We start from the raw sequence: 24,677 nt of genomic DNA, 5'->3' as shown, positions 1-24,677 counted from the left end.
ATTTAGGATCCCTGCAACTTGCACGCAGTTTAAAGCAAGTTGCACAGGAAATTCAGTCAGCAAAATATATTAAAAAAAAAAAATTAAAACGTTATTAGGACTGGATTTGCAAAAGGAAAGAAATTTCCAACCAAGATGCCAACATCTATTAGCCTGGCACAAAACAATTAAAAGTAATGAAATTTTGACTTCTCAGTAAGAAGCTTAAGATTAGTATTTGGTTAATCCTTCAGTCCCACGGAGAAGCCCTCACACAGACCAGACAGCATTCTGGAGGTGGCAGTGCTGCCCCACAGCTCCTCAGCAGCATCACTCGTCATGGAGCAGCAGACTGACAGCTCCAAACAACAGCAGCTCGCCTAAAACCACTTTGTATAATGCATATTTGCACTCAGAGGTGCACAGACACCCTCTGTGCCAAAGGCTGAGGTGACAGCATGTAATATGAACCGGTCTTTAAAAACAAAACTGGTGCACCTACAGTGAGCAGCTGCATCCTCTAGCAGAGACTTGTGTCAGAGGAGGGACTTGTGACTGCCCACTGACAGGGAGGAGCAGGGCAGGAAGGACTAAACAAATATTATTAATTTTTCTTTTTAAAAATATATTCAAACATTTTAAAAGCCTTTGGGCAAACACACCCAAAAATAATGGATTAGAGGTGCCAACTTTAAGGCTGCATTCAGCTTAGCCAGTGGCTCCTGGAAGAGTCCCTGAGGGTCCCTAAGGGAATCGCTGGGTGGTGAGGAGCTGGGGCAGGCTTGGCAGTGCAGATGTGTGCCCAGCTGGCCCCAGGTAATGGGATACAGCCTGGAACAGGCACAGCAGCCTGGGAGCAGCTCCAGCTCCTGCCACGGAGCAGACTGGGACCAGAGCACTGGGACAAAGCCTGGGCAGAGGAGGCAGAGTCATCTCCTCACCCTGCAGGGAGGGCCCTGGCATGTATTGTCCAGTACACACAAGCACCTTGGAAGGGACGCACAGAAAAGGCACCAGGGTCCATTTACATACAACAGCAAATGCCATTTAATTCGCATTAAACTGAGCATGATTCCCACCACCTGCCCCTCTCAGCCCCACCTCCCAGGCCCCACAGGACAATGCTGGAGCACCTGATGGAAGCACTACACTGAGGGAAATCTACAGATTTTCATCTTGAGTCTGAAACTTTGCTGGGAAAAGGGAAAAGATCTGATGACACTAAGATCTGTGAAATTGTGGATAAACAGGCTGAAGTGGATCTTAAAGGCAAAAGGTCAATGTGACTGACTTTTAGTATTTTCTTTCAAAACAGTGTTCATGCGGGTTTCAGGGAAGGGTAAGGTTATTCCGAAACTTGAAAATGCTGTTTGTAAGATGTGCCATCAAGTACAATATCTGGAATATTGAAGAACTCCATCAGACCACAGAACAGACAACCAATAAAACAGTAACATTACTAATGAGACTGAGGATTCTGCTGCTTGGAAAAAGGAAAAAAAGGAAGAAGAAAAAAAAAAGGAAGATATTTCCAAAGAAACTCTATTTCTTTAATGCAAGATCCCATTTTATCATTCTTGACTTTTTAGTTTATTTACTTCTTTGTGGTTTTAGGCAGAAACCAATTAAGTCTATTTTTTTAATACAAACACCACCTCTTAAAATAAAAAGGAAGCTTTTCTGAGAACACAGCTATGGCAGCATCAGTCAGAGAATGGAGTAATGAAGCTGATGCAAATACTTCAGACCAAGACTCAAACTTCCCCCCAACTCTGAAGTGTTCAGTTTCCTGGGAGTCAGTGTGGGCAATTTGGCAGGCATGCTCATGAATATATTAACTGACAAGAACCATCCTCCCCCTCCAGTTAATATATATCAGGAGGAAAACATGTAGAGAGGCTCAAATAGCTAAATATCTCAGGCTAAAAATATCAAGAACTCCCTCAGCTGGAAGTTGTTAGCAAGAGCTCTGATAAAAATAAGGAACCAGGACAGCATAAATTCTTTCCTTTCCCTGCAGAAAATAAACTACATTTGGGAGGAAAGTATTCAAAACATAATAAAAGAGGTGACTCACCCCTTTCAACATGCAGCACACAGTGCATGGAAAGGAGGGGAGGGGGAACAGGGATGCAAACCCAGTGCAGGAGTCCTGCTGGGAGAGCAGCAATTCCCAGCTCCAGCTCTGCTCCTGCACGGAGCAACAGCTCTGCCTCAGACACTCCCTGCCCTGAGGGACCCTGAGGGGCTCCAGAGACCCCAGGGACAGTAAATGACCACACTGAGGGAATGGCTGCTCCTGGATCCTTCTCCTGAGGTTAGTGGGATGCCCTTCCAGAAAGCTCCCAACACCTACAGCAGGAACTGCTAGGCTGTGGACATTTTAAATTCACCTCTTAGCCAACAATATTTCCAGACATAGGCTGCATTCTTTATTTCTTACATATTTCTCACACTTACCTTGACGCAGTCCAATGAGAAAACCCAGAACGAGCAGAGCCAGCTTGGCTTTGGTTGGCAAGCAGACACATGCACATCACCCAGTTCTTTCATTTTTGGGCAGGCAGGGTATCAAAAAGCAAGCCCAAACCACCTACATTTAACAGCCTTCCACACTCAGAAGGAAAAGGAGCTGAGCAGGATGGGCTCGTCTCAGCCACAGAGGAAACACGGCAAACATGGTGTCTTAGGACTACTAAAACACAAAGTAATTTACAATAGCATCCCATTCCTTCAATCCGGATGGAGCATCCCACATAAAAAGGAATGATCTGGCTAAAGCACATCACAAGTGCTCATCTCATCATTTCATAATCACATAATTGACATTTGCACATCACACTGGGTCACACGCCAGAAACACTCAAAAGGGAGTGTGGACCTTTGGACTTTTCAGAGCCATCTCCAGTGCCTCCTTCCCTGCACTATCCCACAGCAGGGAAGGATGCTTCTGCACACCAGCATCTCCATTTCTTGCGGAAATAAAAACTCAGGAAAAAAACAGAATACTGTATTGAACATCACTTGAATGCCCAAGAGACTGATGAAATTCACGTAATTTTACACACTGAGTGACATAAGTAAAAAAATATAACTGTGCCACTAGGAAATACTCAAGATCCCAGCCACCTCAGAAAGAAATATTCTTGGATTCTAGAATACAAATACAGAACAGTAGGAGCAGGCTGGAAAATTATTGTTTACCAAACTTGACTCTTTGAACATAAAGGGAAAAAACCTTGACTCTGACGTAAGGACACCTCAACATCTTCACAGAGGATTGTCACAGCATAACTCATGGATTGTATCGCAACCCTGAAAAAGCTTTTTCTAACAGTTTGTTACAGTAATTTTTCAATTTTACATGTTGGATGAAGACACACAGATGTTCTGGGAAGCTTCTTGTGCTGAATGGTGGGTTTGAGGGAAGAGACAGGAAGGCCTGTCCCAGCAGCACATCTGAGTACCAGGCACATTGTGTATTAGCTTAAAATGTTTATCTGTTACCATTGCAGCATAAGGCTGCGGGGCAAAGAGGGTTCAAACACACTTTGATCCCTGAGATGGCTTCTGTATTGTTTCAAACAGTGCTACACCTGTCCTGTGCTCTTCAAATGCTCACAGCAGCTGAAATATCTGCCAGCTGGCTTTAAGAGCACCAGTTTCCCACCCATCTGAGATCCCTCCATGACCCCAGAACAGAACCCTTCATCCTGGTTTTCATGCTGCTTTCAGAGTTCCCCCAAGCCCTGGAATCAGAGTGTGAGGTTCTGTCCTACACCTAGGCAGAATCAATAGAGCTGAAAGGAAAAAAAACCACAAACTACCAAGTGGGAAAACAAGACAGAATAAACTTTTGAAGCACAAAAGCTTCTTCAGGTCACTTGGCCTGTCAAAAGGTAAGAAAGAACTCTTTTCTGTTTTGGATAAATTTGTGTCAGTTGCTGGGGGTGCCGTCCGGAGAGAAACATGGAGGGAAGCTTGATGGGGGAATTAAAAGCTCCTTGTACCTGGTTAGCATTAGGGGAGTAGTGCATTCCCAGGCAGAAAAAAAGTTACACATATGGACTGCTCTTGCTGTTCCCAGAGCCTTTCATTCACACTGCTCTAAACAAACACTTTGCTTTAAGAAGCTGGGTTGTTGGCTAGTCCTTCTGTTGGTCCTGAAGAGAAGTAAATACAGGTGTTGAATATTGATCCTAAAGACAAGTAAATACAGATGCTGAACATAAAAACAGCCTTGGTGAGGTAACTGCAGTCATTACACAACCAACAGGTAGGACACAGTAAATTTTGTTTCTGTATCAGGCCAGGCTGCCATTGAACCAGCTCAGAAGTGGACCAAGAGTGCAGTTACTCTATTAACTCTGAAAATGCCCCTTTTAATTTTATTCCATATTTGAATCAAAACTGCTTATTTTGTCTTTTTTTTTCCCACCAATCTGCTTCTGTCATTCAACACACGCAAGTGATGCCCATTTGCCTGTTCTAAAGACAAAGACATCAGTCCTTGATCCATAAATATTATTATATAAATTCATACATACACCAATTAACACACACAAACACAGGCAACAGTGACAAAAACTGGTGCTGGGAGAATGCAATGGTCATCTCTCTTTCAGCTATGTTAACTCTTTGAATACGGCCCTGGACTGGGAAATGAGAAACACCAAGAAAGTTATGAGCCTGTTATAAACTGCCTGTCACAGAGCTGGACTGAAGTTTAGCTGAAATCCACAAGTGAATCACAAAGGCAGGAAGAACATGAAAACATTTCCATTTTCAGGCTGCAGAATACACAGCAACTACTTTGCCAAGCTGCACTGTTGGTCCCTTTAATCTCGTTTCTTGGTTCCTTTCACAACACCCTCGGAATGCCTCAGAATAAGGTGTCAGGAAGCCCGAGGCACATCTGACACTGCCATGGGTTAGGTTTCCCTACACTTCCCTCAATTAGTTTTTCACTTGTGCCCTGAATTACTGAGGATTTCCAATGTTTGTGCTGAGCATTAAGTGCCTGTGTTCACTTCAGCCCACAACCATTTGCAGAAGGCAAAGCTCTCTGTAAAAACACACCACACCAGAGAGCCCCTCTAATTATGCCTTGCCCATTGAATGTGTACACTGCGCAAAGAGAAATTAAACAGAAACTAATACCAAAATACTTCCACAAGCTCTGTGTTTCCCTGTGGCTGCAGCTGATCCTCCCCAGTGCTGCCCTACCAGGGAGCCCTTTATGCACGACCTGCTCTCTGAAATATGGAACAGGTACTCCCACAAGCTGCTGCAGGCATGACCCTGCACTTTCAAATTCATTTATTTGGCTCACAGTCCAAGTATTGAAACCACAGAGTCCTTTTTTCACTTTTTGAAGTATTTTGTAAGAGCTTTACTAGATAGTGATATGAATGGAAAACTGCTCCATCCACTTACATTGTTTTACAGGAAAAATGTTTCTGGTTTTATGTCAAGAAAAGCTTCTATTATTTGGGGGTTTCTCCCCTAAATGAGTAAACACACCCAGAATTGGAGACTGACACTGGGCAACTTCTATTTTTCTCTTTTTTTTCCCCTAGTTTGGATTTATTTACTACACACATATAGTTCTGTTTGGGGAATATGGGTAACATTTTATAAACAACTTTTTTTTAATTACTGGATTAAATGGGAATACATCTGCATCCAATGCTCCAGTATGCTTTTGTTTCTAATCATCTTTTTAGGATAATCTGTGAAATTATTCAAAATAGGTTTTTTATTCACTTTTTCTATGTTCCCCAACTACAGTTAGACAAGTAATTTAGGTCTTCTAAATTGCATATTTGAAGCATAAGATACAGTTTTATTTGGGGTCGGGAGCTGTTTGTTTATTTGGGTTTTGCTACATTGTAATAGCTCATATTATTTCCAAAAATATTTTGGAGTATATATAACTAGGTTTGTGGATGCCCATGTCTACACATACTGGTCTTGCAAAAGTAAAGATCTTTCCTTCATAAAGAATTAGATGGGCATTTAGCAAAATTAGAAGCAACGCTGGACTTGAGGAGCTGCCTCAGGAGTCAGGAACACCAAGGCGTTTCACCTTTCAGATCTGCTCCCAAGCCCATCACCATCACCAGAGGCACATTTCCAAACTTCCAACACTGCTCTCCATCTCCTGATCAGATCTCCTTCATCTTTTCCAGCTTTGTATTTTTGTTAACCAACTGTTCTGCGTGCAAGCTCTGTGTGTTTATTTGTTGATCGTATACTTCTACTCCAACACAAAAAACCAACTTATATTTGCATTATTTTACAATGAGCATACACACAGGAAAACCAAATTCCTCAAGCTGCAATAGATGCCTTTTAGTTTTTTTAAACATCACCTTCATGTACACGTATCCTCTCCAAATTCCCATTTCAAGGACTATTATACAATAAACAATTAAAGGAGCCAAACAGTTCACGAGACACACAATAGGAGTCATAACCTTCACTTCCAGGGCAAATTCAGATTTGGCAAGGGAGTTTCATTATTCCTGACAGACCTGATGAAATGTCAGTAACTCCAAACACTCAAAACGCATCTGTACCTCCCCACCAGCACCTCCCCTCAAAGGCTGACCCAAACTGGAGCCATCCAAAGCTGGGAGAAGAACACAAGTAACACAACGGGCATGGAGAAATCAGGAGAGGCTTTGGGTTCTCAAATCCTGCTGCTGCTGCTGCTCCAGGGATCTGATAAAGCACCACAGCTTCTGAGGAGCATCAGGTGGCAGCCTCGCCTCGATGCTCACAAACCTCCCCACGTTTATGGCACAGTCACACACCCTGTCAGCCACATGACCCGCTCTGTCCCAACGCTGTCAAGAACAACACACTTATTAAGGAATTAATAGCACTCCAATATCTTACTCAGAAAGCACAGTCCCTCCCAAGGAAAGGAACACAGGCTACTACAGCTTGCCACTGATGTTGCTGGAATTTTTTCCTAACCTCTAAAACAGGTTTTCGAGAGTAAAACCCAACACTTTCTTAAAAGCACCAGGCTGTTTCTCATAGAAAACATAGACAGTATTTTACTTTCTTCTACTATCTGTAAATATGTTTAACTCCAGCAATGGAACATCCTTACTAATGTTCCAAACTCATTATACAAATATAAAAATGCACCTGCTTAGTAACAAGACATTATCCAAAGCAATATAAAAATAAAATTGCATGCACTGGAATTTACGTATACTGGTAACTCCTTAGTACTGATTACTTATTGTTTCTGTATTTTCAAAACACTGGATTCTTCCTGTGAATATTACAGGGTTTTGCTTTGGTTGGAAGGTGAAATCTCTCCCTAGACTCCGAGGGATTGGAAATAAAAATGGAAGTAATGTAAGGCACAAGACATGGTGTAATCAGTAATTTCTTAAATTTCTTTCAAAGACAGTATTTTATTTAGGAATGGAAGAAAGGAAGAAAAGAAACAGTGAAGCCTAAGTAGGAAATTAGGAATTCATTGGAAATGTTGGCCTGATAAATCCCTTTAAGAGTTTGGGTTTAACATCAAGGGTTGTACTTCAACCAGACCCACACAAACTCCAAAAAACACCAAGGCATAAACCCAAAGGCAGATTTAAAGCCTAGCAAGGGTGGGATAAAGCAGCCCATTAATTCTATGCATAGAGGAGCTAAACAACCCTCACTACCCACAACCACAGCTGAAAAACTGTACTTGCCATCAGAAATGTGATTTCTGAAATCGGGATTTCCTCAAATTGTAACTTTCAATTGATATTTGCACAGGAAAGAAGGTGGGGCAGAAAAAGTGTGGTGTCACAGTGTTCTTCCACAAGTGGCTCCAGCTTAAAAATAAACCCTCAAAAACGCTGTTACTCTTGCTCCAAGAATGATTGAGGGAACTTTGGAAAGCATAGAGAAAAAAATGGGCAAAATAAATTATTTTAATTTAAATTTCTGTTCTTTTATCGCACACTAGACTGGCTTTCCTTGAGAGGAGATGTGTATGTCAAAGCTGCTGCGTGCAGCTGGGGCTTGGAGGAGCCAAAAGCTCCTCCACAAGAGGCTCAGGTCACTCTGGGCGTAGGGAAAGGAGGGACAAAGGGAGAGGAAAGGAGGGACAAAGGGATAGAAACACCTTCAAAACAGAAAGGCAAGAGACCAACATTATCTGTCTAAGAAAGAGAAATGTCATCTCAGTTTGGTTCACCTGGGAGAGGGGGCAGTGGGCGAGGAGGAACAGGTGAAAGTTGAAATACTGACTTTTGACTCTCAGCCCATCACATGACGCCTGCATCAGCAAACATCTTCATGAAATTAAAAGTCAGGGTACAATCACATAAAATAAATTATGGAAGAGTCACTAACAGCATGTTTCTACAGAAGAGAGAACGTTTCAGCAAAGCTCTTCCTACCCTAAGCCAACTCCACTAAAAGACTTTCATTAATGAGTGCTATGTAGAAATACAGAAGTGTACATGACAAATCAGGAAAAATTACAAGCCCTTCTGGGGACAGGAAGAGAATAAGGAAAGTTAATAACTGAAAATTCAATACAGGCAAATGTGGAGTACTGTGCTCAGGACTAAGAAATCAAATACACAAATATGAAATGGGGAATAATTGGCAAGGCAGCTATGTTGCAAAAAGAACCTGGAGGGCGTGTGACTGCAAAAATGGATTATTTAAAAAACAAAATAAAACAACCCCCCCCCATACAAACAAACAACTCCCCCAACAATGGCAACAATAAACACGCAAGTGTTCCAGGGAGTATTAACAGCATTGTTTTATCTATATTACGTCAAATGAAAGGTAATTATTTCATTCTGCTCTGGATACACTACTAACAATATGGAGAAAAAATAAACATTCCAGAGGCAAGAACCACAGAAGGTGTGAAAGGGAAAAAAATAACCCACCACAAAAATGTTCAGTTTATTTTTGTATGTGATGGAAAGTGAAAAGCTAGGACTCTATAGTCCTGACTACTGCCATATTTCAGTTTCTTAGAAAGGGACATTTTATGTTCTCACCTTCTCCCTTCCTGGAACTGTAAGTGAGAAATACCTCAAGGACTGGAGAAGCACGGACAGAGGTCATTAAGATTTCTGGATTAACACATTTGTTGATCTCTGAGGATGATTCTCTCCCAGGAGCAGAAACAACACCTGCCCACTGCTTGAACAAACTGGTGTTAGGGGTCAGTGGCTCCACAGCACAGAAAAAACCCCTCAGCTGTGACTCAGCCTGGACCAGCACTACTTCCTGGAATGTTTGTGCACCAAAGAAACCAGGAAACAAGTGGTCCTAACCCCAAGCAACCCAGCTGGAAGGCTCTGCAGACGCAGCTCCTGAACCCTGATGGAGAAAAAAAGTCATCTGGTTTTGCCCAAAGGAGCCTTAGCAGAAAAATCTTAAAAATAAGGTGTTTTGAGGCATTGGTCATTACTTGCAGAGCAGCACAGGGGGCTGTGCAGGGCAGTGACCCGTGAATGAAATGGCTCTCTCAGCCACCCCAAACCACAGAAGCACCCAAGCACAGCAGCCTGGAGGGGCCCTGCCGCAGGCGAGCGCCCAGCTCTCCAGCCTGGACCATTTCCAGTGCATCTCCCAGTCTGAAGTGCATCCACAAGGGAGACAGCAGTTTCACAAAAATACTACATTTCTACAAGCTCCTTTGGCATCTCATCCTGTGGCAAGAGAGACAGTGGAAGCTGTCTATATGCATTTCTGGTTCATGTGATACTCCAAGAAAGAAAAATAAAATAAAATTCAGGGCTACATAGCTCAAATTGGGGACCCAACAACCAATAAACATTTTTGTCTTTTGCTTCTCTGCATCTTAGTGCCACTTCCAAACTGGCTGTCGGTCAGGAGTGGCTTGATGCCTATTTTTAGAGGTGAAGCTCAGACACTGTGGAGCTGGGCACCAAAGAAACAACACAATCTTCCTGTAGGAACAGCCGTATTATGAAACAGCAAGGCAGCCATAAGGCACAAACCGCAAGACAGCAAAATAGCAAATTATCAAATAGCTGCTCATTACCAAAACAATGCTCTTCCCTGCACAACAAAAAACCCAGAGCTTTTTTTTTTTTCGGGGGGGGGGGGGGGGGGGGGGGAATCAGTGAACATGCAAATGAGGGCAAAGTGAGAAATATGCTCCGTGTATATCTGCATTTTCCAAGTTAAGAGAACATTTTTGGGAATGCAAGTACAGTGCCCAGACACTGCAGAGACACACACTGTTCCAGCTGCTTCTGAATGGCAAATCCCACCCTTCCCTCCCTCCCGGGCTCTGACATTCCTGAGACACAGCTCCAGGACTGCCACACACCCCTGGGTCGGCTGCCACCTCATAGGTGTGGGTCGGATTTACCTTGGAGACAACAAATATTACACCCCTGCTCTTTCATGTCCTTCCTGGCAGCAAAGGAATGGTCATTTCCCAGCACCTGGAGGGACAGAATGTTCCTCCTAGCTCAACAAAAGCCTCCCACTTCCTGACCTGCCTCCAGGCTGTCCTGGCTCTGCTCCCTCTCGCCAGGTCTGCGTCCCTGGTCCAGATGCTGCAGCCTCCTCCCAGATCCCAGACCCCAGACTCCAGGGCCAGTTTCTCTTAGGGAGCAATTCCCTGTCTCCCGTCTCCAGACTGACCATTTCCATCCCGTTTCCTCTTTGCTCCCTGTCATCCCCGTGCCCTGGCACCTCACAGCTGCAGGCTCCAGCTGCTCACATCTCCACTTTCCTTCCCACCCAGCCCCAGTTTTCCTCCCCTCTGATCCCAGGATCTGCTGCCTCCCAGCGAAGATGAAATATTCAGCGATTACAGTCAGTAAGCCCTAAGCATATGCAAATGGATCTTTTTGAAAAGGCTTGTATCCTGGCTAAATTCAGATGCTTTGTCATGCAAATGGAGAAAGACACATCTCTGGAATCAAATCCCTCATCCTTTTCTTTTTCAACCAGATTTCAAGTGTTTTGAAGGAGAGAGGTATCATTGGTCTTCCGCGGTAAAAGTTGAGAAAACTTTTAAAACATTGGAAAACACCTATTGTCTTTGCCCAATTTTCAAAATGGGCCACATTTGAACTGAACTTTTACACACCAAAAAAAGGTACATGAATCGGCACAAGACTTAAATATTGCACTGTAACTTTTCCACCCAAACAGTGGAAGTTTGGCAAAGTTACTGAAATCTTGGCTGCTTTAGTACTTGTGACAGTATCACAGGCCTGTAATTTAAGCAGAATTAATTTCTTCTGTTTAGTCTGAATGGCAGCACATACATTACCTAAAACATTTTCATGTGCTCCCCAGACACCTGTGCAGAGTGAATGAGCACCTGAAGCACATGGCCAATAATAAATACTGATAAACACATACTATTTCCAGAGCCGTCCCTTCTGCACACTTTATTAAAATGTATATTCTTGTAAAATGCCTGATGTTCACAGACTCCCTGAGCAGCACAATTGCAACTTTTACAAGTTAGACCTGATGGATACAGGTTAAACCCAAACTTTACAAAACAGGCAGGACTAAACTACGAGATTTGTCTTCAGAAGTGGGGGGGAGAGAATTAATGCATCTTTTACCACCAAAATCTTAAGAAACGACCTGGCCACTTCCCAGGGATGAGTAGCAAATTCAACACTGAAGCCAGGTAATTTTTATCTGGATCTTATTTTTGTGTAGGTTCCAAACACTGCAGTTGAAGAGGTGACTTAACTATGTAAACTTGGGCAATGCAGTCTTTTCAAATCTGAGGGGGAAAAAAAACCATGGAAGAAGACACCCAAAGAACTCCACTCATACAAGGGAACTGCACATACAAACAGCCAACCTCTCAAAACAGACCTGAAGAGAAGCAGTGTTTTGATAAGGCATCCTTTTATAACAAATTAAGTCACAGTCTCTAGTCATCCAGTTAGTTTTTAACCAAAATCTGGGTGTCTGCCAAGCCCCACGAAGGTTTAGGGCTTCTTGGGAAGAGGATTAGTTTGGAAGAGAACTGGAACATAAAGAAAACTGAACTCAAAACATATATTCCCACCAGAATTTAGTTTTCCTTAGATGCTTGTTAGAACTGCTTTTCTACGTATCTATTTTCAACTTGAAGTATTATTTATATATAAACAGAGAGATACATTTTCAAATGGAACTTGTGTGGTCAGGTCCCTTTTTGTCTCAGAGATTGAAAGTTTAGAGAGTTTCACCATTCAGTGAAGTGTTGTCAGGTCCAAGCTCCTGATCTGAAATAGTCCTATCTTAAGGAATAAGGGGAGGAAAAAATGAAAAAAGACTGTTCACAGTTGCTGGGAAGAGGTAACAATAGAGGATGTGCAGATACTTTTTTGTCTTTTTTCCGTGGACAGCGTGGCCGGGTCTGAGGTGGTGCCGGCACAGCGGCGTGGTGAAGAGCTACTGTTGAACACAATTTTTCCATCCTTGAGCAACCAGGCTGGACACAGCCCAAAATTAAGGCACAGCTGTTCCGGAGCGAGAGGAAGGGGCACTCTTGTGATTTTTGTCTCTTCACCCTCCTCTCGCCTCACAGGTATGGAGCGCCCTCACCCTCAGTGTTTTATACCCAGCTGTGCTGTGCTGCACCTCCCTGGCACAAACCCGGGTACTGCTGCCCCCAGATTCACCCACCCACACTGCACATGAGTGGTGAAGCTAAATAATGCAGGCGGTTCACCCCAGAGGCCAAGCAGAAGGGACAGAGAGAGGGACCGCAACACAAATGCCATCTTGGAACTGAACATTTGCCAAGGGCCGTTACAAATGGCTGGCAAAACTTTGTTCGTTTTTATAGTAATTACATAACCTCAAAGGACACAAACACCAGCAAGACCCCGTGCTACAGGACACACTTGGCACTGGGCTGTCCTGTAAAATACATCAGGACAAATACCACCAACAGCAGCTGAACAGCACACCTCCTTCCCACACCTGGTAAAGAAGCTGCTCACACCCTGGTCCTCTCACTGCCACACATCCTCATGGGCAACACACACGGTCCACATAATCAGGCCATGAAAAACTCAGGGAGTGAGATTTTTTAAAAAAATTACTTCCTCAATTATTACAAGTGTATTTAGGAGACTGGTTACTGGCTACATGTTTTAGGCACTTAAAATCTTGAGGAGACACGCCAGTGTTCAGTTGAATTTTCTGTTCTAAAAACTTTAATATTAAACATAATTATAATTCCACTTTTCTTGATTAAATAAGTACTTATTGTATCAGTCAAACATATGTATTTTCCTCTGTGGTTTCCAAATTAACAAAATCTCATGCAGAAGTCAGAGCTGTAATTTTTGTAGAGATATTTAATTGGACAGCCACTTCTTTTTGAGCAGAACAAAAACTCGTGCATTACCTTGGGACAAGCATTTCATGGCTGTAAAGCAATGTAAGAGGGGAAAAATTGCAATCACAGTTTTCTGGAAGTCAGAAAGAAAGCATATGAAAATGGCAAGGATGTGCTCTGATCAGAAAGAAGAAATTTTAACAGGTGAAATACCAAAAAAATCTGGAATGCAGACTATACATAATGGTATTCCACATGATAAAACAAGTCTCAAAGCTTTTATATATATATACATTTTTTCCCCACTGGAGGAAGGAGAAAGTGGATGCTTCTAACTCCCAGCTGAGTTAATTTGTAAGGAGAGGCAACCATGAAGTTTCTGACCTGTCAGGTCCACGATCTGAAAACAAACCATTTCAGTGTTTTGCACAAAATAATCTACACGTGAGGAGCCCACATTTCCAGCTGTTAGCTCCAAGTGGGAGACAACGTGTATTTAAATCGAACAGCACCATCTAGCAGGTCCTCACAACTTTACTTAGGAGGGCAGCTGCTACTTGACAATAAGTCAGTTTGGCAGGCTTGCCCTGAAAATTGTTAAGCGTTTTCAGAGCAAACAAAATATTACGTGCTTTACAGCACCAAGAACCCCGAAGAAAAACCAGCTGCAGTGAAAAGAGTACGGCTGAAAACTGTTTAAAGTTTCAGCCCCACGGCCAGAGCACTTGTGCGTGTGGCTTGCACGGGGTAGCTTTTGCACAGCAGAATTAAAACAACGTGATCTTCATCTGATCCGATGCACAGCAGCCCTATGGATTTGTTTTCGGTCCCACTGTGAGATCCCACTGCGCCCTTCAGTGATTTACCGAGTGTATTGACAAACACCAGCAGCCGTGTAGCACGAGGAAATGGTTTAATTCCCTAATTTTGCAAAGACAAAATAAACAGTGCTTCCACGAGCCGGCCAAGCAATTATTGTTAAAATTATCCCTGCGCTGGAACTAAGAAGTGCCACTAGTTGATCAGATTTCAGAGCCCAAGTTGTGCCTCCCGCTCCAGCTCAGCAATTAACTGAGATGGAGCAAATGCCCGGCAGGGCTGCCTCTGCCTCCCTCCACCTTCCCGTGGCAAAGTTAGGTGTGAAATTGTCAAACGCCTGAAATTCCCCTTCTCCTCCTGTCGAAACAGAGATGCCTGGCCTGCTGCTGCTGTTGCGGGAAGCGTGCATGCCAGCCTCTGGAATTAGGCAGTCTTGGAAAAAAAAAAAAAAAAAAGAGAAAAGAAACCAAACAAAAAAACACCCCCAACCAAACAGAACCAAAAATAAGAACGCACCTAAAGAACTAACCCAACATTAACCAAAGAATTAAAAAAAAAAAAAAAAGGCAAAGAAACAAATAAAACCATCAAACGCAAAATTCCTGAACTCACACATACGGGAGAAAAAAAAAATTTAAATAAAAAGAAAGAAAAACACCCAACAAACAAACAAACAAAAAATTAAAAAAAACTTTTAGGTGAAGGTTCAAGACAAGCTGCCTGGAGGGAAACTCCTCGGCCGTGCCCGGAGCGCAGATCCCGGGTGCTGAACCCGCTCGGCAGCGATGGGATTTTTGGAACAGAGAGGTGCGAACGCGGTCTCTGGCAGGCGCTCTCCGCCTCCGGACCCCCTCAGCAGCCTTACCCCGACCTTCCCACCTCCGGCACACTTCGTCCCCCTCCTCCTCCTCTTCTTCTTCCTCCTCCTCCTCCTCCTCGCACGGGCTTTTCCTCCCCCCTCCACCCCCACCGTGCCAAACCGGCCTCGGTCACGCCAAGTCGCGGCCGCTACAGGACAGCCTGAGGAGAGGCCGTCCATTCCCCCAAAAACTGCGTTTTCCCCTCGGCTCTCCCGGCGCTGCCCGTGCCGGGGGCACCCCCAGCCCTCCCCGTCGGGCAGCGGGCAGGAGAACGCCGGAGCGCGGCTCGCCCGGGCGCGTTAAGCGCAATTAGGAATAATAAAAAAAAAATATCATAAAACCCCAGCATGAGTTCGGGCAGGCAGCGGGAGCCCGGGGGGCGCGGTGCCCGCTCCCCTTTGTGCGGCGGGGCGGGCGCGGAGCCCCCCGAGAGCGAACAATGGGGGGCCGCGGCAAAAGTTGCGAGGCGCCCACTTGGGACGCGGCCCCGGCCCCCTGACCGGGCTCTTTGTTACCGGAGGGGTCCCGGCACCTTGCGGGGCCGGGCTGCGGGGCGGGCACGGGTGGGTCTGAGGGGGGACACACTGCGGCGACCCTGTCCGAGCTCGGACACCGCGTCCCGGCGCGGGGACCCGCGGAGCGCGGCCGTTCCCCCCCCTACCCCTCCCCGCGCCCCTCTCGCCCTCACAAACTTTGTGAGGGGGCCGCGCGCGCGGGGCCGGCGGGCGTGTGGGGCGCGCCGGGCCGGGGTGTGGGTAGCGAGCACTCACTTCTCGCGGGCCTGGCTGTCGGACGGGACGCTGCTGTTGCTCTTGCCTTTGCCGTACATGCCTGCGGAGAAGCTCCCGACTGTCACGCACCTGTCAACCCATCACCGCCTCCCCGGGACCGGCCCCGTCGCCACGGTGACGGGCGCCACACGCGCCCGCCATTGGCCGGGCCCGCCCCCCGCGCGGTGATGGACGGGGCGCGCATCCGGCCGGGCGCGGCCCCGCCCCCCCCCCGCGCGAGGGGGAATTAGAAACGGTTCGAGAAGGATTTTAAACAAGCGGCTGTTCCCGGCGCCCGCCGCGCCCCCCGCCGCCGCGCCGCCGAGCGGGGAGCGCGCCGGAGAGATGCAAACTGCGGACCGGATTGCCGGCCGGCGCGGAACGGGCAGCGCCCGAGCCGCCGCTCCGTGTCCCCAGCTGGACCTCCCCCCCCCCTCCCCGACACCCGCAGCGAGCCCCCCGCCCCAAAAATACCCCCCAAAAACACCCCCGAGGGTCTCTTCGCACCCCTCACCCCCAGGGGAAGGGACCCCCTCCCAGCGAGACCCGGGACCGGGCTGGAGGTGGGGAGGAAACATTTCCTGAAGCGAAGCAGCGTGTCTTAGAGTAGCTTAAAAAATAATCAAAAAAATAAAAATTAAGAAGGAAAAAAAAATAAAAACCACCCACGGTCTGAAGAAAATTCAAGGAAATGCTTTGATTTTTTTTTAAAGTTACACGGCAATAATTGCGTGCTCCGCAGAGACGGCAGAGAGAGAGAGAGAGAGAGAGAGAGCAGCCACTGGGGCCATTTGTTACTTGATTTCTCTTTTTTTTAAGTACCCGAAGCTCTGGAATTTTTCCGCTCTTCCTCCTCAACCACAGTCCCAAATTTTGCAGATATTGGTGCCTGCTCGTGCTTTTAAACTGGGGCTAACCTTGTAAGCCCACTCCTGTGTGTGACCCGTGGGAAGGGGGGTTTTTAGTATTTCGATGTTTTAAGTGAGCAATGCCAATCTCTCTCTCTCTCTTTTTTTTTCTTTTTTTTTTCTTTTTTTTTGTGCGTCAAACGCACCCAACATCTTTCCCCCCGCCGTGTCAGAAACAACCAGGGCCACGAGGAAAAAAAAAAACCAAAAAAAACCCCAAGAAAACAAACAAACAAAAAAACCCCAAAACACAAAAACCCGACCAAAATTCGAGAGAGAGAGAGCAGGGAAGTTGTGCCAGAGCGTAGACCACCAGCATCTGTTTATCATTGTTGGAGCTGCAAAGGGTGGGGGGAAAAAAACATCCTCTGGATCCCGAGCTGCCGGAGCGGAGGGAATGGTTGGCGAGGTGAAGCTGGGGAGGGGGGGATTAGGAGAGTATTAATGAGCGGCTGGAACAAATTAGCGGGGGAGTAGCAGAGACAACAGGAAGGAGTGCGAGAGGCTGGAGAACCCGAGGTGCTTGCGGCAGCTCCCTGCCCGGCGTGGGATGAACCCACCCCAACCATTCATCGGATTGAAACACACGGCAACAAAAGCCATTTTGTGCCAAAGTTGGTTGTCTTGGGCTTTTCACCCCAGTTACGCGATTTAAAAAAAAAAAAAAAAAAAAAAAAATTTATGGGCAGCGTGAGAGTGCGGTTGGAGTGGATGTAGGGGAAGAAGTAAATTAGGCTGACATCATTCACCCTTGGTTGGGACCGAGGCTCCTGCTCCCGAGTTACACCCAGGAAAGCAGAGGAAGCGGGTTATGGTGCGAGCAGAAAGTGGGAAAGGAGAAAAAGAGGGAGGAAGGAGTGAGTGGAAGGGAAGGAGAAGCCGGCAGAGGAAACGAAGGATGCGGAGAAGAAAAAGCAAAGTAAAAGCACCACGCACGGTGAATTTGGGGGGAAAGGAGCAGGGAGAGAAGCTGAGAAGTTGCCGCAGGGCCAACCTAAGGGAGGCGTTTTGCCCACATTGGGGCAGAGGAATTGTCACAAGCTGAGGTGGCGCCTGGTGGCACTCGGGGAGGCAGGACAGGGCACAGAGAGAGGGAACCAGGGCGGGGAACAAAGAAGGACGCGGGCTGTGGGTGAGATTTTAAAGAAGGCTGCTGAGGAAGGGCAAGGAGCGAGCGTGGACATCCTTGGTCAGGCCACAGGGGTGGCTGGAGCCTGGGTGCGGATAACCCGGAGCAGAGCTCTGATCCCGGTGTTGGCTCGCCCTCGGGAAGGGCGGGATGGCCCATCCACCCCTCTCCAAGGCTCCGCTCCGCTTCCACACCGAACTGATGGCGGTGGCGAAGCCCTTCCCGGGCGGGCGGGACGGTGCTCCGAGGCTCTCGCTTGGTTTGCCTCGATGGTTTTGGTTGATTTGTTTGTGGTCTAAGGGTGGGGGATATTTTGCGTCAGCCCTGTGAGGGGAGAATTTTTCCTCTTGGAGAAGGACAATGTTGAGGTGTTCCCTAAAAGCGCGATGGCGGGATAGCTGCCGTGTCCTTTGGAGATGCATCCCAGGACGGGACTTCCGCAGCTGAAAATGCTTTGTTCCCGTTTTCCCTGTGATCCATTCGCGTCCCTGCGGTTTATTTTGGCCTGGCGGGCTGTGCAGATCAAATCGTGCAGATGAAATCGTGCAGATCAAATCGTGATTTGGGGCAGCGCGGGATGAACTTCGGCAAGGGCCCCGCGACACGAGCAGGGACGAACGAAAACCGCGAGGGCAAAGGTTTTAAATGTTCGAAATTCTCTTCGCAGGTGTGCCTCCCAAGCTACCATTAACATTCAGGTGATGGCTTTGTCATTTCGCTGGCAGATCCGGGAAGCGCAGGAACGGCGCTAAACCCGCATTTTGGGAGCAGATTTGGGAAGCGGAGCTGGGACCCGCCGGGTGATGCTGCCCACCCTGAGCCCCATCGGCGCCACAAATCCCCAACGCCAGAGTGGGGACAAAACCACAAAACTCAGCTTGGTGGGCAGGGAAACAACCACGGAAACCCACGCGGGTCCGCTGTGCCAGGAATTCTCCCTCGGGGCGCATTTTTTGCCGGGTGCCCCTGCCCCTGCTCCAGGAATTCCGAGCACAAACTCCGCTCCCAGCAGGAGCGTTTGGATCTCACGAGGCCGGCGCTGTAATTAATGAGATTTGAGGCGAAATTCGAGTTTCCGATGTCAGGAGTGAGGATCCAGCCTTTGTTACAAAAGGGGATGAGGGGTGGCGGTACTTTAAAGCTTCTCAGTCCGACACTGGGAAGGAATTCACAATGTATTTTTAGAGTGTTATAAAAATCTCTTACATAATGCTGATTAATTCTTCGGTTTTAGGGAAGAGCACTGGGCTTTGTGTATAAGAGTGTTGACCAGCTAAGCCACTGAAAAGGGCTGGTTTGGGCTGGATTTTTCTGTTTTTCCCCCCTTTAACTTTTTCTTGGATACAGAAAGCTGCAATTATTCAATTATTACAGGATTTTGCTTTTTGTTTGGGCGTGTTATGAATATTATTCTGGAAACTGTGCCTTATTCTTGGAAGTCTTTATCATTTTAAAACATATGCTATGTTATATCACCCTGTCTGAGATATAGGATGGCTCCAAACTGGGTGGTTGGTTTTATTTTTTTCCCCTCTCTCCTGCTGCAGCTAGTTAGAGTATGGATTAATGTTAAGGATATCTGCAGTGAAACGTTGCTTGTGTGGCTGGCTTAAGCAACATCGCATCACAGGATCACACTTTTATTGATACAGTAATATGTACAATTACTTTGCATTTCTGCCCATTCCGTTGATCCTCCAAAAAAAAAAAACCCCATTGATTAATCCAACTGGCAGGTCTCACACAGCCCTCAACAAAGGGCTGTTCAGGAAATTAAGTCAGTAAATGCTACTCCCTTATTTTAATTCCAGTTATCTATACTTATTGCTGTGTAGCTGGGAAGATTTTTGGGGCAAGATATCATGGGAGAGAGATGCTTTTGTTTAGTCTTTTCCAACAAATACGTGACCGAGGCAGCTTTGAAGCCTTTTCTGAGGAATCCTTCCTCCTTCTGTGGAATGTTTAATCTTCCTGTGGAGTGCCTAACTGTGAGACTCCTTCTGCAGACTTTCATTCTGGTGCCATACAGATGAGCAGGGGTTGCTCAGGTGATTGAACGAGTCCTAAATCGTTGCTGGAGAAAGGAGAGAGCAGGAGCGCTTAGGTCAGAACAAAATCTTTATTTGCCCCCCTCTTTTCCACCTGGGAAGAGGGGAAAAAAAAGTAATTATAGCTCAGGGGTAGGGAGGGATAATCCTTGTGGGTCCCTTCCAGCTTGAGGCACTCTGTGATTCTGGATCTCAAAGAAAGGTTTGCCCATAGCCCAGTAACCCCTCGCACTTTCTGCTTCCAGCAGGAGCCACAATTCCCCCCTGTCTCTGCAGGAGGAGCCAGGGCGATTTGGCAGCCTCCAGCTCATCCATGAAGCACAAATACCATCGGCTGGGAGGCAAAACTTGCTGAGGAGAAACCTTCCACCTCCATTTCTGGGTTGACGGCTCTTGCTGGCTGTGCTGGGGCCGCTCACACACAGTTCAGAATGGGGAAATCATCTGTACAGGGCACCCAGTGCCACACGGTCTGAACCTTGCAATGGAAAAAATAACACACGATTGTGTGTACTGGTTTCCTCCACGGCTCCTTTTCCTGGTGTTTCATGTGGTTTCAGCCCTCCCTGGTGCTGTTTCCACTGGAGGGGCTGTCACAGCCTCTCTCTCTCACGCAGACACTCGTGTGTTTGGTGCTGGCTGAGGGTTCATGAAGTGCTCATGAAGAAAAGTTCAGATCCAGTCCTCCTCCTCTCCCCAGTCACATGCTTTGACGTCTGGAATGGGAATTGATATTTTCTTGGTGAAATGTATTTGATAATTGGGTTTAAATTATGCCTACATATACATAAGCACCCTTTAGTATGAGAGATCCCCCTGATCTCATTGGTTAGCTCATTGTTTTGAGCCATTTGATGGAAATTACATTTCGCCAGACAACCCAGTCTGTGGGGGGGGGGGAGAAATACTATGAGAAAAAGTACATTGCCTTAGTTATTAATCACTTGAAGGATAGCTGAAAGTCACCACTGCTGGCTCAGTGATGTGTCACATCAGGAAGGTGGCTCCTCGTGCTGCAAGTGACAACAAACAGGAGAAAAACTGCACGAGCACGGGGGACACAGGTGGATGTGAGGATAAATGGGCTCCTGATCCTGCACAGAGCTCCACATGGGCAGAATCTCTCTCTGGGTGCAGGGACTTGTGGCAAAGGACTCTGCTGCTGAAGTGCCTTAGCTGCCACTTTTGGGACTTAGTGCTTGCTAAAAAAAAAAAAAAAAAAAAAAAAGATAAGAAAAAAAGAAAAAAAAAAAAAAGCCCAGCCAGAAATCACATTAGCAGCATCAAAATTGCTTTTATTTTCAGGGTCAGTACCCTCAGCAATATGTTGCAGGAAAGGGTTGATCCCAGTATGGAGCTGCTGATAATTCCCGAGTTGGTTTGACATATGCAGGCTGCTGTCGACTTCAACAGGCTTATTTAACACATTTGTTTCTTTTGGGTTTAGGATTAGCTAAAATGCAGTTTTGTGAAGCTGCACTGATGAGGTTGCCTGCAGTGGGCTGTGGGCCTGGCCGGACTCAGGCTGCACAAGCAAGACAGCAGAAACTCTGCCCCTTGAGCCTGGGTTTAACCATGGTTAAGCCCAGGCTAAAGGGGCAGAAGGCTCAAGAATTTTACATTTCTTCTTCAGAAGGCTCAAGACTTTTACATTTCTTAAAGGCTGCTCAAAAAAAAAGGGACTCCAGAGCAAGCAGTGGCGCTCAAAGTGAAGATCTGGGAAAATAAATGTCCCAAGCTATCAGGCCGTGACAGCTTTGGCAAACCTTTGCAGAGTTTTACAAAACAAACACGCGCGATGTTCCCTCCTCCGGGTCGGTCTTTGCATCAGAAGTTCATACCCAGCTCAGAGGAAGGGTGAAATGGTTCTCTCTCTCCCTCTCCACATATTTGCTGAGCACATAGTGGTGAGTTAAGTGCCATCCCTGCGCTCAGCACGCCCAGCCCCTCTGCAGCTCTCCTCCTGCCTTCCTGCAGGTGTGGAAGCCACGGGAGGAGATGGAGAGATGGAGATCATTCCAGCCTGCTCCCTGGGCCTCGTGCTCCAAGGAGATAACTTCTCTGGATCTCAGGGATCACAGGAAATAAAACAACTGCCTGTGGGCCTGCTCTGCTTTTCAGCGAGTACAAAATGTGCCACTGGACTCTGACAACTCAGCGTGCCCCCACTGGTTTTCCACACCAAGATTTGAGTCCTTCTGTTTTTTTATAAACCCTTTCAGGCTTTTGTTTTCAGCTAAGAACACACTGAAAACTGAGCAAATTTCACCGTTTTGGACCCGTGGCCCAAGGAAAGGGTGGTGATGATAAAAAGCACTGGCACGTGTCAAATCCAAGGGGTACCAGGTCTGCCTGGTTGTTTCACAGCTGGCCCAGAGCAGTGTTAAAAGTAAGAAAGGAAATCACAGCATTATTCATTAATTTATGCTTATGTATGTTTTGTTTCTCTCAACACACACACACGTGATATTGCTCATATATATTGCTCATCTGGTAAGGAAGAAATAAAAAGAGAAATTGATACCAGTCTGCATATGTGTTCAAAAGCTTAGCAAATTCTCCGAGCTCTGCTGGGGATCAGATTTCATGAAACTGCAATAAAAAAATCCTTTTTTACCTTGTCTTTGTGTGTTCTGAGGTGGGTTTGTAAGGTTTGAATTACTGGGTAATAACCAAGAAGTCTCCTTTTCACGAGCCTGCAGCTGGGAAATGGACAGTTTAATATTAATGGAAAGAACAAACTCTTGAAAGAACAAACTCTTCTCCTTTCTCCCTCCTTTCTTCTCTGCACTTCTCCTTCATAATTTCCTTTTCTGAGGTCCCTGTCCTGGAGCTGCCTTTGTGGAAGCCCAGGATGAGCTACAAACCAGGAGTGGAGCCCAATTTTTCAATTTTTTCACTTAATCACTGCAGTGAGTCAAATGACACCAACTTACGAACATTCAGGATGGAGAAAAAAATCCACTTCACTGGCATAGCTGCAATTATTTATTTAACGAAGGAACTAATATCTCATGAATCTGCAGACTTCCCTTCTGGAACACCCAGTGAGTGCCCTGATATCAGCGTGGCAGGGGGAAATGTGGGAATGTGGAAATAATCTCTCCTGGCTTCCAAGGGAAGAAAAACCCCTAAATTGTTGAGAATTCCTTGGCACGAATGATTGAATGGAAGTAACCAGCACCACCAGTCTGTATTTTGGTGTAAATCCACCTCAGGCCCATCCTGCCTTCACTTCCAGACAACTTCAGTGAGAAGTTGAAGTTAAATACCAAGGTGGAGCACATTGCCACTTTTTAATCTTTGCATAAAAGGACCTGTTGCTATCCTTTTCCCTTTAAGCCAAGTGCTGGGAACTCAGTGTGATGGATAAGAGAGGACAACCCCAAATCAGGGTCTCCAGGGACTGCTGGGTCTGAGGTAAACATAAAGTTAACTCTTTTTGGGGGATTTCTGGCATGAAGGAGCTCTTGGCACCCCGAAGGGCTGTGGGAGCCTGTTGAGAGAAGACGTGGGACTGGACTGAGAGCTTAAAAAGGTTTTTATGGGTGGAAACTGTCCATTCCCGGGAATAAATTATATATTTGACAAAAAAAAATAAAACCTTTGCTGGTGACTCCTCTGCTGGTTTTTGAGCTCTCCTTCCTGCGTCTAATCCTGGTTTTTTAGGGAGCCGAACACAACGAGCTCCTCTGACCTTGCTGGGTCCCTGAGAAAATAAATGTGAGGAGAGCCCAGCCCTGGCCCAGTGGGGACAGAACCAGAACCAGAACCAGAACCGGAACCAGAACCAGGGGATGTCCCTGGGACAGAACCAGAATCAGAACCAGAACCAGAACCAGAACCAGAACAAGAACCAGAACCGGAACCAGAAGCAGAACCAGAAGTAGAACCAGAACCAGAACCGGAACTGGAACCGGAACTGGAACCAGAGCCAGAACAAGAACCAGAACCAGGGGATGTCCCTGGGATGGGGCAGGGACAGAACCAGAACAAGAACCAGAAGCAGAACCAGAACCGGAACCAGAAGCAGAAGCAGAACCAGGGGATGTCCCTGGGACAGAACCAGAACCAGGGGATGTCCCAGGATGGGCAGGGCCAGGAGCAGGTCCTGAGCATGGGAGCAGGATGCCTCAGGGCTGTGAAACACACAGAGCCTTCTCCCATCTGCTCTCCCCTCAGCTCTCCTCATCTTGCTGTCTGGCGTGGTGTTTCCCTGGGATATCTGAGTAAGGAGGAGCCTGAAATCTCAGGCGAGTTGTGGTGTTTAAACTATATCCTTCTTTTATGGCCAGAATTTACAGCCCAGCTTCATGAGGCTTGCCTGACCTGTGGCACCCCTTCTTTCCTCTGGTCATTTAGAAGTGGCCTTGAGAGGCAGAGAGGTTTTAACTCCTTCCATTTCCTTCCACGTTCTGGGTTCTTTTCCCCCCCTTCATTTACTCCTTTGCTTAAAAAAAAACCCAAAATATCCTCCCATCAGCCCAAGGTTTGTCTGACCAGGACATCCCAAGGTGTGGATTTTAGAGAGGCGGGATTTTTCCAGAGACAGGGGTTCAGGGCAGGGAGGCAGGGGTGGAAATCTCCTCCCTGGCCTGGGAGGGCACCCTGATGATAGCTCGCTGAATTCCAGACCCTGACCAGCAAACAGGGATGTGGAAAAGGAGGGATTTTCCATCTCCCTCCTTGGCCTCAGGGGTTTTGGCCCAGAAAGAGGCAGAAGTTATATAGAATTCCCAGAATACACCCCTAACTGCATTGGCTGTAATGGGATTTTTTTACTGTGCAAGGAATGAAATATCAGGCTCTCATTGTTATCTTTCCTCGCGCAGCTGTAAAG

General features: G+C 46.5%; 1 protein-coding gene and 1 long non-coding RNA gene across 7 annotated transcripts in view; one reads left to right on the top strand and one right to left on the bottom strand.

Annotated features, from left to right (window-relative positions):
• Positions 1-15,905, bottom strand: part of SSBP2 (single stranded DNA binding protein 2) — a 137,055-nt gene extending 121,150 nt beyond the window's left edge. For all 6 annotated transcript variants that reach the window (XM_071455120.1, XM_071455124.1, XM_071455121.1 and 3 more), the window contains exon 1: positions 15,753-15,905. In XM_071455120.1, coding sequence (XP_071311221.1) covers positions 15,753-15,811 — 59 coding nt within the window. In that variant the 5' untranslated portion in view covers positions 15,812-15,905. The remainder of the gene's footprint in view (positions 1-15,752) is intronic.
• Positions 15,906-17,055: 1,150 nt separating this feature from the next.
• Positions 17,056-22,460, top strand: LOC139604119 (uncharacterized). The gene is made up of 2 exons (XR_011683894.1): positions 17,056-17,579; positions 18,457-22,460. It is a non-coding gene; the product is annotated as an uncharacterized lncRNA (long non-coding RNA).
• The last annotated feature ends 2,217 nt before the right edge of the window (positions 22,461-24,677 follow it).

Source organism: Agelaius tricolor, unplaced genomic scaffold (genome assembly GCF_023055355.1).
Source record: "Agelaius tricolor isolate 1412-34295 unplaced genomic scaffold, bAgeTri1.0.p SCAF_44, whole genome shotgun sequence".
Lineage (NCBI taxonomy): Eukaryota > Metazoa > Chordata > Aves > Passeriformes > Icteridae > Agelaius > Agelaius tricolor.
The sequence above is the reverse complement of the archived record's forward strand: the minus strand, read 5'-3'. Positions and strand labels throughout refer to the sequence as shown.